Below are 13558 nucleotides of genomic sequence, written 5' to 3' on the forward strand. Positions count from 1 at the left end.
TAAATGACAAATTAAAAAGGCATGAACATTATTTTGTATCGAAAAAAACATCGAACCGTGACACCAAAGTATCGAACCGATCTGTGAATTTTGTGTATCGTTGCACCCCTACAATAAAGCTATCTATAAAGTATAGAAAAAGAGATATAAATATAAACATAACTATAAAAGGACACAAGTGTTACCACTAATGTTTCTGGGATGTTACTGATATTATAGGTGTACAGATGTGCACACGTTGTGGCGTACAAAGTGACAGAGTGCATTGAGGTATGGATGAGACGACACTGAAATAAAACCCCTTTTGACTTTTTGGTTGAAATCTGTGAGGTTTTTTTTATTTTTATTATTTGTTCCAGCAAACAGTGTCAGGAATAACGCAGAAGTTCACTGACAGTATGGTCCTGTTGTACCCAACAGGCAACACTGTGGCCAAATAAGCTCTCAGAGCACTCACTGCTTAATCTTTTACTCTTTCTCACCTCAGATCGTGAGGCTTCTGCTCTGCAGAGGCTGGACAGCGGAAGGAAAAGAGAGACTTCAGTCAGAAAATTAATCTAATCCAGTGGATATTATAACCTGAAGTTTTTCCATATCCTTCTTCTTGTTATGTATTTCAGCTGGCATACGAAAGGAACAAAGTGAAAGCTTGCTTACCTCTCCATTACGTTATCAGTGGAAATCACCGGTATAAAAAACCTTTTTACCCACAGAGCAGTTAGGTCTTGGTCTTCTCCTTGGCTCTGTTTTCTTCCAGCCCAGGAAAGATGTAAATCTAATTTGGCTGCTGTGTGAGCAAAGGTGAACGTGTGAGAGCGCAGATTCTTGCTCGGAGTGATTTGTTTCCAGCCTCTGCTCATTCCAAGAAACTCTCCCAGTACACAGCTCAAGGTGGATTATGCGCATAGTTGGATTATGAAAGTCTTTGACTGGAACTTACTGACAGCTTTCATGGCTAATTTAATTTCCAGAGAGACTGTGCAGGCTGTGACGCTCATTCAAGCTACACGTGTGGACAGCAGCACCCTGATTACTTTGTAAGTTCAGCGCACAGCACGGTTCTGAGAGTATTCGGTAGCGGAGCATTAAAGATAACTGAACGTGAGTGCGCAAGAGTGCTTGACACTTAACTCGTCTCAGCTCATACCACCGCTGCCGTGTTAGGCGTAAACATAGCGTCTGCTGTCTGAGAGCTTGGAGAGCTCTCAAACCTTCTTCTGCAGGAGAGACAGAAAAACAAAGTGCCTAAAGCCTGCTGTGGCTCCTTTCTGTTTCTATCTTCTTCTAAAATCAGAGACGTGGATTTCACTCTGTGTTGGGCCCCCATACAGCAGCTGGACACAATTCATTTCTGCTGCCTTTGTTTCCCTCTGTAAAGCCTCGCGTTACCACAGACCATGCAGCAGCGTGGAGAAAAGCACAGGACGATCTGTATTTGTCCACAGCAGAGCAGAGCGGGAGGAACAGCAGCACATTTATCTCTCTTAGTGGCGCCAAGAAAATCCAAATATGAAGGAGCGAGGAGGCACAGCTCTCTGTCTTCCTCCCCTGCTGCTGCTGCTGCTGCTGCTGGGAGATTTTCATCAAACAAACACATTTTTAAAGGCATGTGGCCGATTTTCTCACACAGTAAAATCAAATAAGACAATAGAAAATACATTTAGCATTTTAATTTGCATATCAAAACACTGAGTGGAAGTATTTTGAAATGTTATGCTACCTATTCTCCCTGTTTTATGGTTCTTGGGCATATTTGCCTTTACCGGATAGGGAAGACGGGAGAGTCACACACAGTAAATGGTCCCGGGCAGAATCAAGCACAGGTCCGTGCAGCCTTTCAGCATAGGAGGTCACCAGGTGAGCCTTGCAGGGAGAATGCTTCCACATTGACTGGCTTTCTGACTAACTTGAGTTAAGTGGGAGTGGGTTATAGCAGAGGCATTGCGGGAGAGACACAAAGAATCCACAATTCAAATCTACGGGAGAATTGCAAAGTCAGATTCTTTTTGAATGAGTGACCAATGGAACTGAAGTTCATTTATATAACGTTCAAAGTAGCTGACCCAGTAGAGCTCAAGATGGCTGCTCAGTTGCAAGGCTTCCATGTAGAAGGACTTTAGATTATGAAGTCCCCTGACTCTGACAAAACTCTTTTTAATTAATGAATTAATTTAGCCTTGAGTTCAGCATTGTTGCTACCGCCATCTTGGTTTTTTAGAACCAGAAGTGACTTGTGTCTAGGTTAGCTAGCTAAGGTGAACCCGAAGACCTTACGTGTGTCCCCATAAAGGTGCTGCATAGGCTGTCCTTCGAAGGCTGGAAGTGTTGGACGGTCTAGTTTACCAAATGCTGCTCCCTGCACCTAGCAGCCGTGACAGTAGCAGCTACAGACATTGGGCACAGTGTTGTTTTACAGAATAGAAATAGAAATCTTTATTTAATATTTTTTGTTTTACTTTTACTGGAGAAAACTGAGACCTTTTTTTGGCATGTGATGTATCAGAGACTGAGAGACACCACAGCCATGGGCTGAGTCCTTTTAGCAAACGGTTGCCAGTAAACTAGTTTTGCTAATGTAGCTCATCAGACTAATGTCATTTCATTTTGACAGTACAAATATAATAGATCCAATATTATATTAATTATTTTATTATCATATATTTTATATAATTTTTTAAATGATCTGTGGGTCAGGGTATGAAAGTGTGTGTGTGTGTGTGTGTGTGTGTGTGTGCAAGGTGTCTTATTTGTACAAGGGACAGACAGAGGTAGGCTGCACAATAACTGCTAAGTAACATGCAACTCTTAATACTATAATAAGCAAGGTAGGCAAGTCATCCATGTATGTTGAACCTTTTGATATCAGTGTGTGAATGAAGGTGGAGAAAAAAACAGAAGGTTTTCAAGTGACAGTAAATTGTCAGTTTAGATGGTATGTTTGTTGCATTTGCACGTCTGCAAGCAGTCATCGAGAGTCTGAGTGCACACGTAAAAGAATAAATTGGATGCTCATTTCATACAGACTGTATGCGCTGTGTCGTGATGTTACTGTGTTCCACATCTATGGCTCAGTTATTGCTGTGTGGCTGCACAGATTGTTTTCTGCTATTGACTTGTTCAAATAGTCCAACCAAACACAATAAACAAAGGAGCTTTTTTAGCCATCAGTAGGTTTGCCAGCATGCTTTCTTTTGCACATTTGTGGAACATTTCGATACACACACACACACTCAGTTGTAGCATGTGTTCAAGTTTGTGTCCACTGTTTGAATCACTGTCTGCAGACACAGATGCCGAAACCACAAATTGCCATGATTCATAAATTAGTCCTGGACTATTTGAAATGCCAAGCCTCACACTTTAAACATTAAAACCATTTTAAGGCTCCAGTTATACAGCTGCAGCACTCCCTTTCTTTTGAATAAGAGGTCATACACAGAAAAATAGTTTTTTCTTACCTTTTGTGTTGTCTGCAGAAGCTAAACGATAGTCAAAAGTTTTCAAGCACTCATCATGAATGTCAGTCATTTTGAGCTTTTAATGATTTCTTGAACAGTTTTTTTTGTCCACTCTTGGCAGAATTGAGTGTGTTTAAATTAGCTGCTTTCCTGCCATGAATCCAGCTTTTAAGCGTTGTTCACAAATTTTTCAATACAGTTGAATGTGGGGCTTTGTGAAGGCTTTTCAGCTGCATCCTACACACAACAACAACCACCTCAGGTCCTGGCACTTTCAATACAGGGGAGGCATGATGAGCCGATGGAGCTCTGGTGTGTCAGCCTCCTCTGCAGCTGCACCACGAACCACGCACGTACATGTTGTAGTTTCATCAATTTCTCCAAACGCTCCTAAACTTTCCTTTGTATGCTTGTCTCCTCTTATCAGCAGTAAACCCTATCTTATACATGTAGAAAATATTTCAGTTGTAGTTTGGATTTGTTCATTTTAACTCATTTAACTCATCTAAAGAAGTAACAGGTTTTTTATTTTTTTTGTGCGCTACTTTTAAAACAAGAAGACAAAGATTTGTACCACTTGTATATCGTGACAGTAAATGTACTGTTAGCAGGTGTCTTCCTGAAAAATAACTTGGATCCATAGTAAATACTATGAAACTTATCTAAACCTGCAATTGAAATAGCCTGGACCCAAATGTCATACTGCATTCGTCGATTATGTAGGTTTTTTCTCCTCCCTTTTTCTAAGTTAGAGTTCCTTGGTGCAAGCTTGAAATTTAACTTCCTTTTTTAGTGCACCCACATCCCTGCCCCTCCTTCAGCCTACAGTTCTCTGTGGCACTGTTCCATGTGAGCAGGCCTGGTGGAAGAAATTGAATTAGGCCCGTCTGTAATTGCAAGCGTTTCGCCACATAAATCAAGGAAATAAATATTGGCTGTGCTGGATCCTCCAGGGGACGCCACTCTATTTCTTTACCCTTACCCAACCCCCACCATCATCCACTCCTTCCCCCCCTCCGCATGACTGCCTACCTTTGCAGGACCTCTCAGAAGTAATCAAGTTGAGAGCAGTTTCTGCTCTGGCCAGCATTTTTATGGGGCTGCTCTGCCATTTGTTTATTGTGCAGCATTTCATGAGGATGCAGATTGGCTGCTCTGCTGGAGCCTGAACCTTTATATCTAAAAGTCACTCTAGTGGATCTTACTTCTTTGTCAGCTCAGTGTGTGTGTGTGTGTGTGTGTGTGTGTGTGTGTGTGTGTGTGTGTGTGTGCACGCACATTGGCTTTATTCGTTTGCTAAGCCTGTTCTTGAAGCACTCATGAATACTGATGGTAAATACCAAATATACACACTTGCAGTTTTCAAAGACCACATTTGCCTCACAAATACTGCATTCAGAAATCCAATGACAAATGTTTCTGTCCAAATGTTGAGCAAATTTAAAGTAAAATCTGCAAATGAAAATGAGAATGAATGCTCATTGGAATATTTGTATGCATTGTGTGTAATATAAATATGCTGGGGTTTTTTACTGTTCCATCCTTAATTGAGGTTTAGATGTTTCTCTATAGTTTTGTTAACCTTTGATTTACTTACTCATCATCTCTGCCAGTGAGATGTTAGATCGCTCCCATGCTCATATTTTCATTGCACTGAACCGCAGGTTTATCTAATGGCCCTTCTTCTCCGCAGGCATTATATCGACCTTCCTCCATGTCCATCCATTTGGGGCCAACCTCGAGTATCTGTGGTCGTACATACAGAGACTAGACTCCAAGGTAAATGTCATTAAAAAACAACATGAAACATTCAGCTACATTTCTCACTAAACCCTATTAAAGAACACATGACATACAAAATGTATGTAATACACAAAATACTCATGAGCAACAAACAAGGGATTGCAAAGGCATAATCTATGTAACCTTTCTTAGAATTGGACTGGCCATTTCTAAGAAGTTCTCTGGGTTTTGCTCGAGAGTAAGCCTATGGGTGCGTCAGTGCTTTTAGATATTTTTATCAAGCAAAAGCACAAAGCAGCATGCTGATACTAAGGCACAAAAGAACACACACATAGCAGTTTTACTTTCATTTCATTCATCTTCGGCAACAGTCTCACATACAATGCTTAACAAATTTAGTATAACACCTATAATGATTTATATAAAAAGTAATTTTTCAGAAATTGTATATAAATAACTGTAACTTGCCAACTTAACAAATAATAATAATAATAATGTGCTTTACAACTGCTTTTTCCTTGTTTATATGTAAAACATTTCAATTATGTTAGTGATAATTATATTTTAGCATTATAAATATCACGTAGACTAAAGAGCTTGCACATATTAGTGAATTAACCATTACAGAAACATAAAAGATGATTCTGATAATTATCCAACAGGTTACTTTAGGGTAGCTAAGCTGCATTTGTCACAATGCCACAAACTTCAATTCATTTCTTTTCTCAATTAATTTCAGTCGTATTTATATAGCATCAAATTACGATAACAGTCACCTCAAGGTGCTTTATATTGTAAGGTAAAGACATCCTGAGTTTAGATAGCGGCTCTGTGTTGGAATATGACACTGAAGAAGATAACAGTGGAGGAAGCAGATCCTTAAATTTAGTTACAGCCCTTTCAAAAAAATATCTACTGTAATCAGATGTATTTCCCACTGCTATGTAAACCATTATTGTAAATATAAATGTTATTAGGGAATGATCACTCAAAGGCACTACATCAGGTAAAAAGCATGAGAAATCAGATAGAAACAGATACGGGTGAGGCTATAAAGTTCGAGTTTTTTGGAGCCTCAAGTGGTCAATAGAGGAACTACAGCTTTTGGCACTTAAGTGTTGGCTTTATAATACAGCCCTAGATGTTGCCAGATGATAAAGATTTGCCATATAACAACAAAATGTGTCTAAAAATTATCCGATTTTCTTTGGTTTTTAATTAATCTAGTGAAGGTTGTACCTGCAAATCCAAGGTAGGTCTAATGTGTTTTCATAAGACCCAAAGTACCAAAGTAATATCCAATATGATATGAAAATCAAGAATAAAAGCCCCTGTAGTTTGTTCTATGTCAGTCTGATTTCTCTTCCTCTCTGCTGTCGTCGTTCAGGTATCTGCAGGGGAACTGGAGCGGCTCATGGTCCGTCTGCCCAGTATGTTCAGGCAGGAGCTGAGTGGCGTCGGTGCAACTCTGGAAAAAAGATGGAAATTCTGCGGTTTTGACACACTGAGTTCAGCGTGACACAGGAGTGGCGCACACACACACTGCGAAGACACACCAACGTGAACAGATGTGCACAATGCCTCGGACCTTTAATTCACATGTGTGTGTGCGCATGTTCTTCAGACACACGGCAGTGCAGTAGACAACAGATGACGTTCACTCAAGCAGACACTGGAAACTGTGAAAGCGACGGATTTTTTTTTTTTAGAATCCCAAAAGACATTTCACCTCTGGATGCTGGGTTCAGGTGAAATAACATTTCTTTTTCTCACTGCAGATTGTCACCACGGTGAACTGCAACAGGGTGTTATAGACTATCGTCGGTCAGCGCTGAAGACACACCCTCTGTCTGTCCTCTGAAGTGAATCATGGTCCTTGGTGTCTTGCTGTCGGTGCAGTTTGGAGTCTGAAAAATCCAGCAACAACCGAAACATCACAGACAGAGAGTTTAAAAAAAATTTATACCAAAGTTGAACGTTAAAAGATTTGATGCCAAACCTCATTTCCCTGGCAGATAAATCATCTCCTACTTAGTCCAAGAACTGGCTGTGCAAGGGAGTTTTTGCTGGGCTTCCTGTGGCATGATGGGACCACAGATAGATCACTTCCTCTTAATGGTTTGGAAAGGACTTTGTACACCAACTCTAAATCTGTCATTCAATAAAAACACATACAGAGCCCTTTAATTTAATCTTTACTGCCAGCTGATTGTAATCTTGTGTTACTTTCTGAATGTGGTGGTGAAACAATATCTAACATTATTTGTGTTGCATTTTCTCTATATTCATATTTGGGGTTTTCAAGCTTTCAGGCAATTCCCTGACTTTGTCCATAAGGAAGCGATTTTCCCCAGAATTTCTACTGGGGTGCAAATTATGTGTTGCCTCAGAGAAGATTTGCTGCTTTTAAGGCTAAAGTAAGGGAATAAAAGTCTGTGTGCACAGTGACCACCACAGATTACATGAAAGGACGGCCATTGCACAACTAACTTCAGCCTTACTCTGCTAGACTATCAGAATACAGTAAATCCCCCATTCTGTAAAAAGAGTATATCTGCAGAAAGGAGTATCTGAAATAAGATTTTTTTTTTAAGTAAAAGCAATTTAAAAGGTCAGTATACAAGAGATCTATAGGGTGTTAGAAATATCATATGTGAGAACAAATAATGGTGAGAACATGTTTGACACTGTGAATTCTTTAGGTATGCTCATTGCATTAGTTTCAATTAAGCTTTATTTATACAGTGCCAAATCACAGCGTCAGTGCTTTTTATATTGTAAGGTAAAGACCCAACAATAATACATTCTTGGTGAGGGGAAAGAGCAGAGAGAGAGAGATGGGACAAGAGACAAACTATAGTGATAATGTAAATAGATCTAATCCCAGCATAGAACCCTGTGGAACTCCAATCACTGCAGCCCGGTACCTTTAATACCTGTGGCCGGTTCTAATCTCTATTTGTGATTAGAACAGATCATGTGTCTGTGTCACATGATCTGGAATTGACCATTTCAATTCAATTCAATTCAATTTCAATTCAATTTTATTTATATAGCGCCAAATCACAACATAAGTCGCCTCAAGGCGCTTCATAGATACGTACCTGTCAGTGATAAAGTACCTTATATAGTGCTAGAAGTTTACAGTTTTAAGGCCAGACTACCCTGTGGGATTATATCCGTGAAGACTACGTGCAGTATAAGGACCTAGATTTTGCTCCTGATCAGAGAATAAGCAAGCCAAAAATCTTCAAACAGACACGTGCTACTTCACACCTGGGTACCATCGCAAAACATCTTGGATACATTTACCGTAAATAATGTGAGCCTCCATTGTTACTGGATGCTAGTGTTTACTGAGTGACAGTTTAGGGTTGGTGTGTGAACATGAGTTCGTATTTATTTCTTACTGCCAGATATTTTTTAATTGAAAAAATAATAATATACAGGCAAACTGATGTGGAGTTTGAAATAATCTGAGTGACTAAGTGTAAAAACACTCCAGGCCTGTTAGATGCTCCCTGATGAGGACACGGACACTGGAAACAGGAGGGTTAGAGGAAGGAAAGGACAATATTTGGGGGGGAAAAAACGCATGAAGATGATGGAAGTAAAGAAAGAAAAATTGCTGATTTGTCAAAGACCGATGTGAGGGATCGAAATTCAATCATTCTGCTTAATTTATTTCATTATATTGTGTAAAGAAGCTGTTCACAGAAGGCAGCAGACTGAAATGTTCCACTGCCATATTACATATTGTAATTAAATATGGTAAAATGCAAAAAACATGACCTAAGTGGTGCTACTTTTTTCAAATACAGTATCCAAAGTTAATGACTGTGACAAATATTTATTATCCTTCTGACTAGAGCGAAGGGAAGAGATCATGATGTTCGTCTGGGGACTGAAAATGATTTTTGTCATTTCCGAGTGTTTTTAAAGACCACAAAGCTGGACATGTAGAAAATACAATGCTAATGTTATTTAGCATTGCACTCCCATTAATGTTATGGGTACTCGTTCTCCTTATTTAAATATCTAAATATCTTCTTTTCTAAAAAGAAAAAAAGAATGAAAACAGCGCACTCACACACACACACACAATCACAAACATAAGGTCTATAATGATAATTGTGTGGCAAAGGTTTAGGGCAAACTAAAAACACACAGTTTAATTCAGTTGTTTTATTTATATAGCACCAAATCACAACAGCAGTCTCTCCAAGGCACTTTTTATTGTGAGATAAAGACCCTACATTAACAGAGCAAAAACCTCAACAATCAGATGACCTCCAAATAAGCAAGCACTTGGTGACAGGGGGAAGGAAAAACTCCCTTTTAACAGGAAGAAATGTTCAGCTGAACCCTGCTCGAGGAGGGGAGCTATCTTTAAAGTGAGAGGCTGTGTTGGCTGGTTGCACAAAAGTGTGGCTTGGAAGTGGAAGAGTGGAGTGCTCCACGTTTTGAATTTTCAACAACAGGCTGATACAAGTTAAGTTTGAACACGTTACTATAATAAAATACTTCTTATCACTTGCTGCTGTCTAAATCCAGATTGTGAGTTATATACCGACTGTGTATTTAAGCTTTGCTGTAGATCAGTTTGCATTAGTAATCTCTGCTTTTGTGTTGTTTTGGGTCTAAACGTTCACGCACTCCAGCAAGAAAAAGTAAGGAAACAAGTTTCATTTCATTTTTTAGGGTATTTAGCTTCCCATTTTTTAAAATTTCAACCTTTTGTAATGAAGTGATATTTTGCAGATGAATTCTCTACTCCATGCTTCTCTTTTCCCTGTAAATTCTCCATCACACCTTTCCTTGACCTCATAGTGTTTTACACTGAGGACAGAAAGCGTTATCAGTTAGAGTACAAAAGCTCTATATAAGTAACAGTCTGCTTACCAAATGGTGGTTAGAGGCCTTTTTTTGGACTATTTAGAAGTATCCTGACCACATGAGGAGCTAAGCTTAAAACTAAAACAGGAAATAACCGTCGACACATTGAGAGAGACAATGACAGATCCACAAAAGCAACATGATGCTGAAAAATATGTAACGAAACAAGAACTGAAGAAAACTGAGGAACCAAAATTTAACAAAAAAAAAAAAACAAAACAATCATGGATAGTACAAAGCCCATGATGGACATTTTGTGTGATTTTTTTTCCCACACAAAACTCAACAACCAGTTTAAGAAATACTACTTCAAAATAAAGTTTTAGCTGCTGGTCACAGCATGGATCCCAGTGTGTGACAACAGAGATTTCCAGTTTCAAGTTTCTGAAAGTTGAATTTGAACCAAAGAGGTTTGGGGGAAAAAAACTTGGATTTTCCTCCTGGGAAACTGTGAAAACAGCAATTTGTGGACAAACAGTAAATCAGGGGTTGGAAATATTTAGTTGGGTATTTAATTAGGGTAGGCTGTAGTTTTCCAGGCATGGTGGTGCCTCGGTAATATTTTATTCTTTCATTTATTTCATTGCATACATTTAACACTAGAAACCAGACCACAGATTTGGTGGTTCTGCTGGAGCTACAGCAGTACACATAAATATAGGTTTAACAGAAACACTCATACGCTGAGGTATTACATCAATAAGTCTTGCAGTAGACACTATAAGAAACAGATCGATACTACACACACTCAGCCCTGAGATCTGAGTGACAGGAAACACCAAATTGATTGATTGATCGATCATACTTTATTCATCCCGAGGGAAATTGGGTTAAGGCTGCCAGAATTTAGCTTAGTGTGATGGTCATTTTGCTAACTGCATGTGGGACACCTTGCTTACCTTTTCCCTTTAAATGTTACAGGGTTTTATGGGTTGGGAATGACATTAAAAGTGCATTTGCAGTTATTTTCACAGCAAATTTGTGGAGAAAATTACGGGTTATGGTTTTAGTGATGTGGAAGTAAAGTTTTTCTTACAGTAATACCTCTGCAAAGTGAAGCTCAGTGCAGCAACAAAACTAAATAAAAGAAGAGTGTAAAAGGAGACTGTAAATAAAAGTATTCAAACTTTACTTCTCTGGGGAATCCAGCTCACAGGATGATGTAAAAGGCTGTTCATGACCACAGAGCTGCTACTGATGCAACACGGACGTAACACACGTGGCTGCTAATGGAAACATGAGTGTGGGTGTATGTGTATGCACGGGGTATCTAAACACAAATCTAGGGCAGAGATTCACTGTCAAACACAATCTTTGCTAAAGGCTTTTTTAGCATTTTTCTCCTTCCCTGCTCACAAATCTCTTTCAGCTCAAGAAAAATTAATTCCATGGAGGAATCACTGACTCACTGAAGTTCCTGCAAAGGAATTCACACCCGTTTTCATGGATATATTGCTGTACTGCAGGCACGCCGTCTCTTCTACTGCAATCCCTCCCAAACCCGCAGTTCCTCTTTATGTGCTGAGACTGAATGTGAAGCACATTTTAGAAGTGGATGAATCAAATAGAAAGGCAATGGAAAGATGCAGATGAGTGCACACAGATAAACCGAAGCCTCAGTTTCTAGCTTTTGATTGGTTGCTCTCGAGTGTGTGAACCTTCACGTTCCATATGCTTTCTTTATGGCCATTGGTGGTAATGATAACCGTGCACCCGCTCTGTCACTGGAAAGCATTCGTGGAGGAAATATCAGATCATTGCGATCAATATTTTAAATCTTGAATGCTTCACTTCTGGTTAAAATGTAGTCGATAGTGGTAACATTGAAGTGGTTTACAATTAAAGGTCACAGGATTCTGTGTGCAAAGGAACAAACTCGAGTTATTTAGATAAAAGAGTCGGGCAATAACTGACTTTTTTCATAATTCTATAAGCGATCTATAAGATTTTGTGCTGCACAAGGCAAAAGTCTCCCTCACATGTACCATCAGTCATGTTGAGACTTGGAGTTTTTCAGTCATGTTGTAGAAGATGTGCTTCAGATTATTGTTCTGCTGCCACATTTTGGTCCAAGCTTTAGGTGCCGAATTCTAAAATCATTCATTATTCTAAAGCGTAGCATTTGATTCGAGAATTTGGTATATGGAAGAGTTCAGGGCCTACTCGATGACAGAAAGATGTCCTGCAACTGCAAAACAAGCCCAAATCATCACGCCTGCTCGTAGCCGAAAAATAGCTTTACTTTGTTGTCTGGGTCAAGTTTGCTTGAAAGAGACAGAGAGAGGCGTTGAAAGGCTGCTCCAACGGAACTTATTGTTTCAGAGGAAAACACGAACACAGTGTACAGTCGAGTCTTAATAGCTTACTTACAACTGGGCTCGTCAGGCACTCTTCTTGGCTGCAGTGGTTATTATTATATTTACATGCTTCCAGCTCCTGTTTCTGCTCAATGATAACTCCTAGTTTTCCACTTGCCTTTTTCTCCCTCCTAGCGCTCACAGACACATAACGGGTATGGCAGTCCATTCTCCCTGCAGCACGGACTACACTGCCCATGAGGCTACATTCGTTAGAGCTATACCTGTAGCATTCTGCCTATTAGCTTAGCACAACAACAACAAAAAGGCGCTCTCTCACCCAGGAAACACGCAGAGAGAGAGAGCGTCACCCTGTAACCATGGCAACCGTAACGCTGCCGCCTGGAACAACAGAACGTAGCTGTCAAACCAAACCCAAACAGTCCTGACCCGCCCGCCACAATATGAAACAGGAAAGTACCGCAGTGTAATCCATTTATTTCAACAAAGTAACTGTATTCTAAATACCACCTTTTTAAACGGTAACTGTAACGGAATACAGTTACTCGTATTTTGTATTTTAAATACGTAACTGCGGTACATGTATTCCGTTACTCCCCAACACTGTAGACAGGCAAGTCCAACAATTCACTCAGAAGTGCAATTTTCCAATCGTGCTCGTCCCTTGCTCCCAGTGCGTTCTGTGTTGTAACTCCCTGTGTGTGTGGTCCCCAACTCTTCTCCGCTTGCCTTTCCTGGAGGAAGAAGGACAATCCACAATTAGCCACACACGCTAGCCGACTACCAAGAACACACGTCTAGCACAGACTATACCAGTCAGGAATAATAATCCCACGTCGACTGTCGCTGCGAGTCCCGGTTAAATACCTCCGTCTAGCCCGGGAGATGATTACCAACCGCTGATCAGGTAATCACCTGCAGGTGCAACAGCGAGAACGGACTCCCGATGACGACAGTCGCCAGGTCACGCCTTTCCCACGGCGCGCACTTCCGTAAACAGCCCCGAGGACCGGGGGGAGAGAGAGAGAAGCAGACACATCCACACACTCTACATACAAACGTGGACAGAACAGTAGATGACACCACTGCTCACGGACCCCCGAGTCCTCCAGAGCCGGGTCCGTGACAGAGTTATTCTTATCA

The 13558-nt window shown here is 40.2% G+C and overlaps 1 protein-coding gene across 1 annotated transcript in view; it reads left to right on the forward strand.

Moving 5' to 3' along the window:
* enox1 (ecto-NOX disulfide-thiol exchanger 1) overlaps positions 1 to 7207 on the forward strand; it is a 137252-nt gene extending 130045 nt beyond the window's left edge. The window contains exons 15-16 of the mRNA XM_005751919.2: positions 5152 to 5237; positions 6589 to 7207. Coding sequence (XP_005751976.1) covers positions 5152 to 5237; positions 6589 to 6720 — 218 coding nt within the window. The 3' untranslated portion in view covers positions 6721 to 7207. The remainder of the gene's footprint in view (positions 1 to 5151; positions 5238 to 6588) is intronic.
* Positions 7208 to 13558: the final 6351 nt, after the last annotated feature.

The sequence above is a fragment of the Pundamilia nyererei genome, unplaced genomic scaffold (assembly GCF_000239375.1).
Source record: "Pundamilia nyererei isolate P.nyererei 1_Seehausen unplaced genomic scaffold, PunNye1.0 scaffold00334, whole genome shotgun sequence".
Classification (NCBI taxonomy): Eukaryota; Metazoa; Chordata; class Actinopteri; order Cichliformes; family Cichlidae; genus Pundamilia; species Pundamilia nyererei.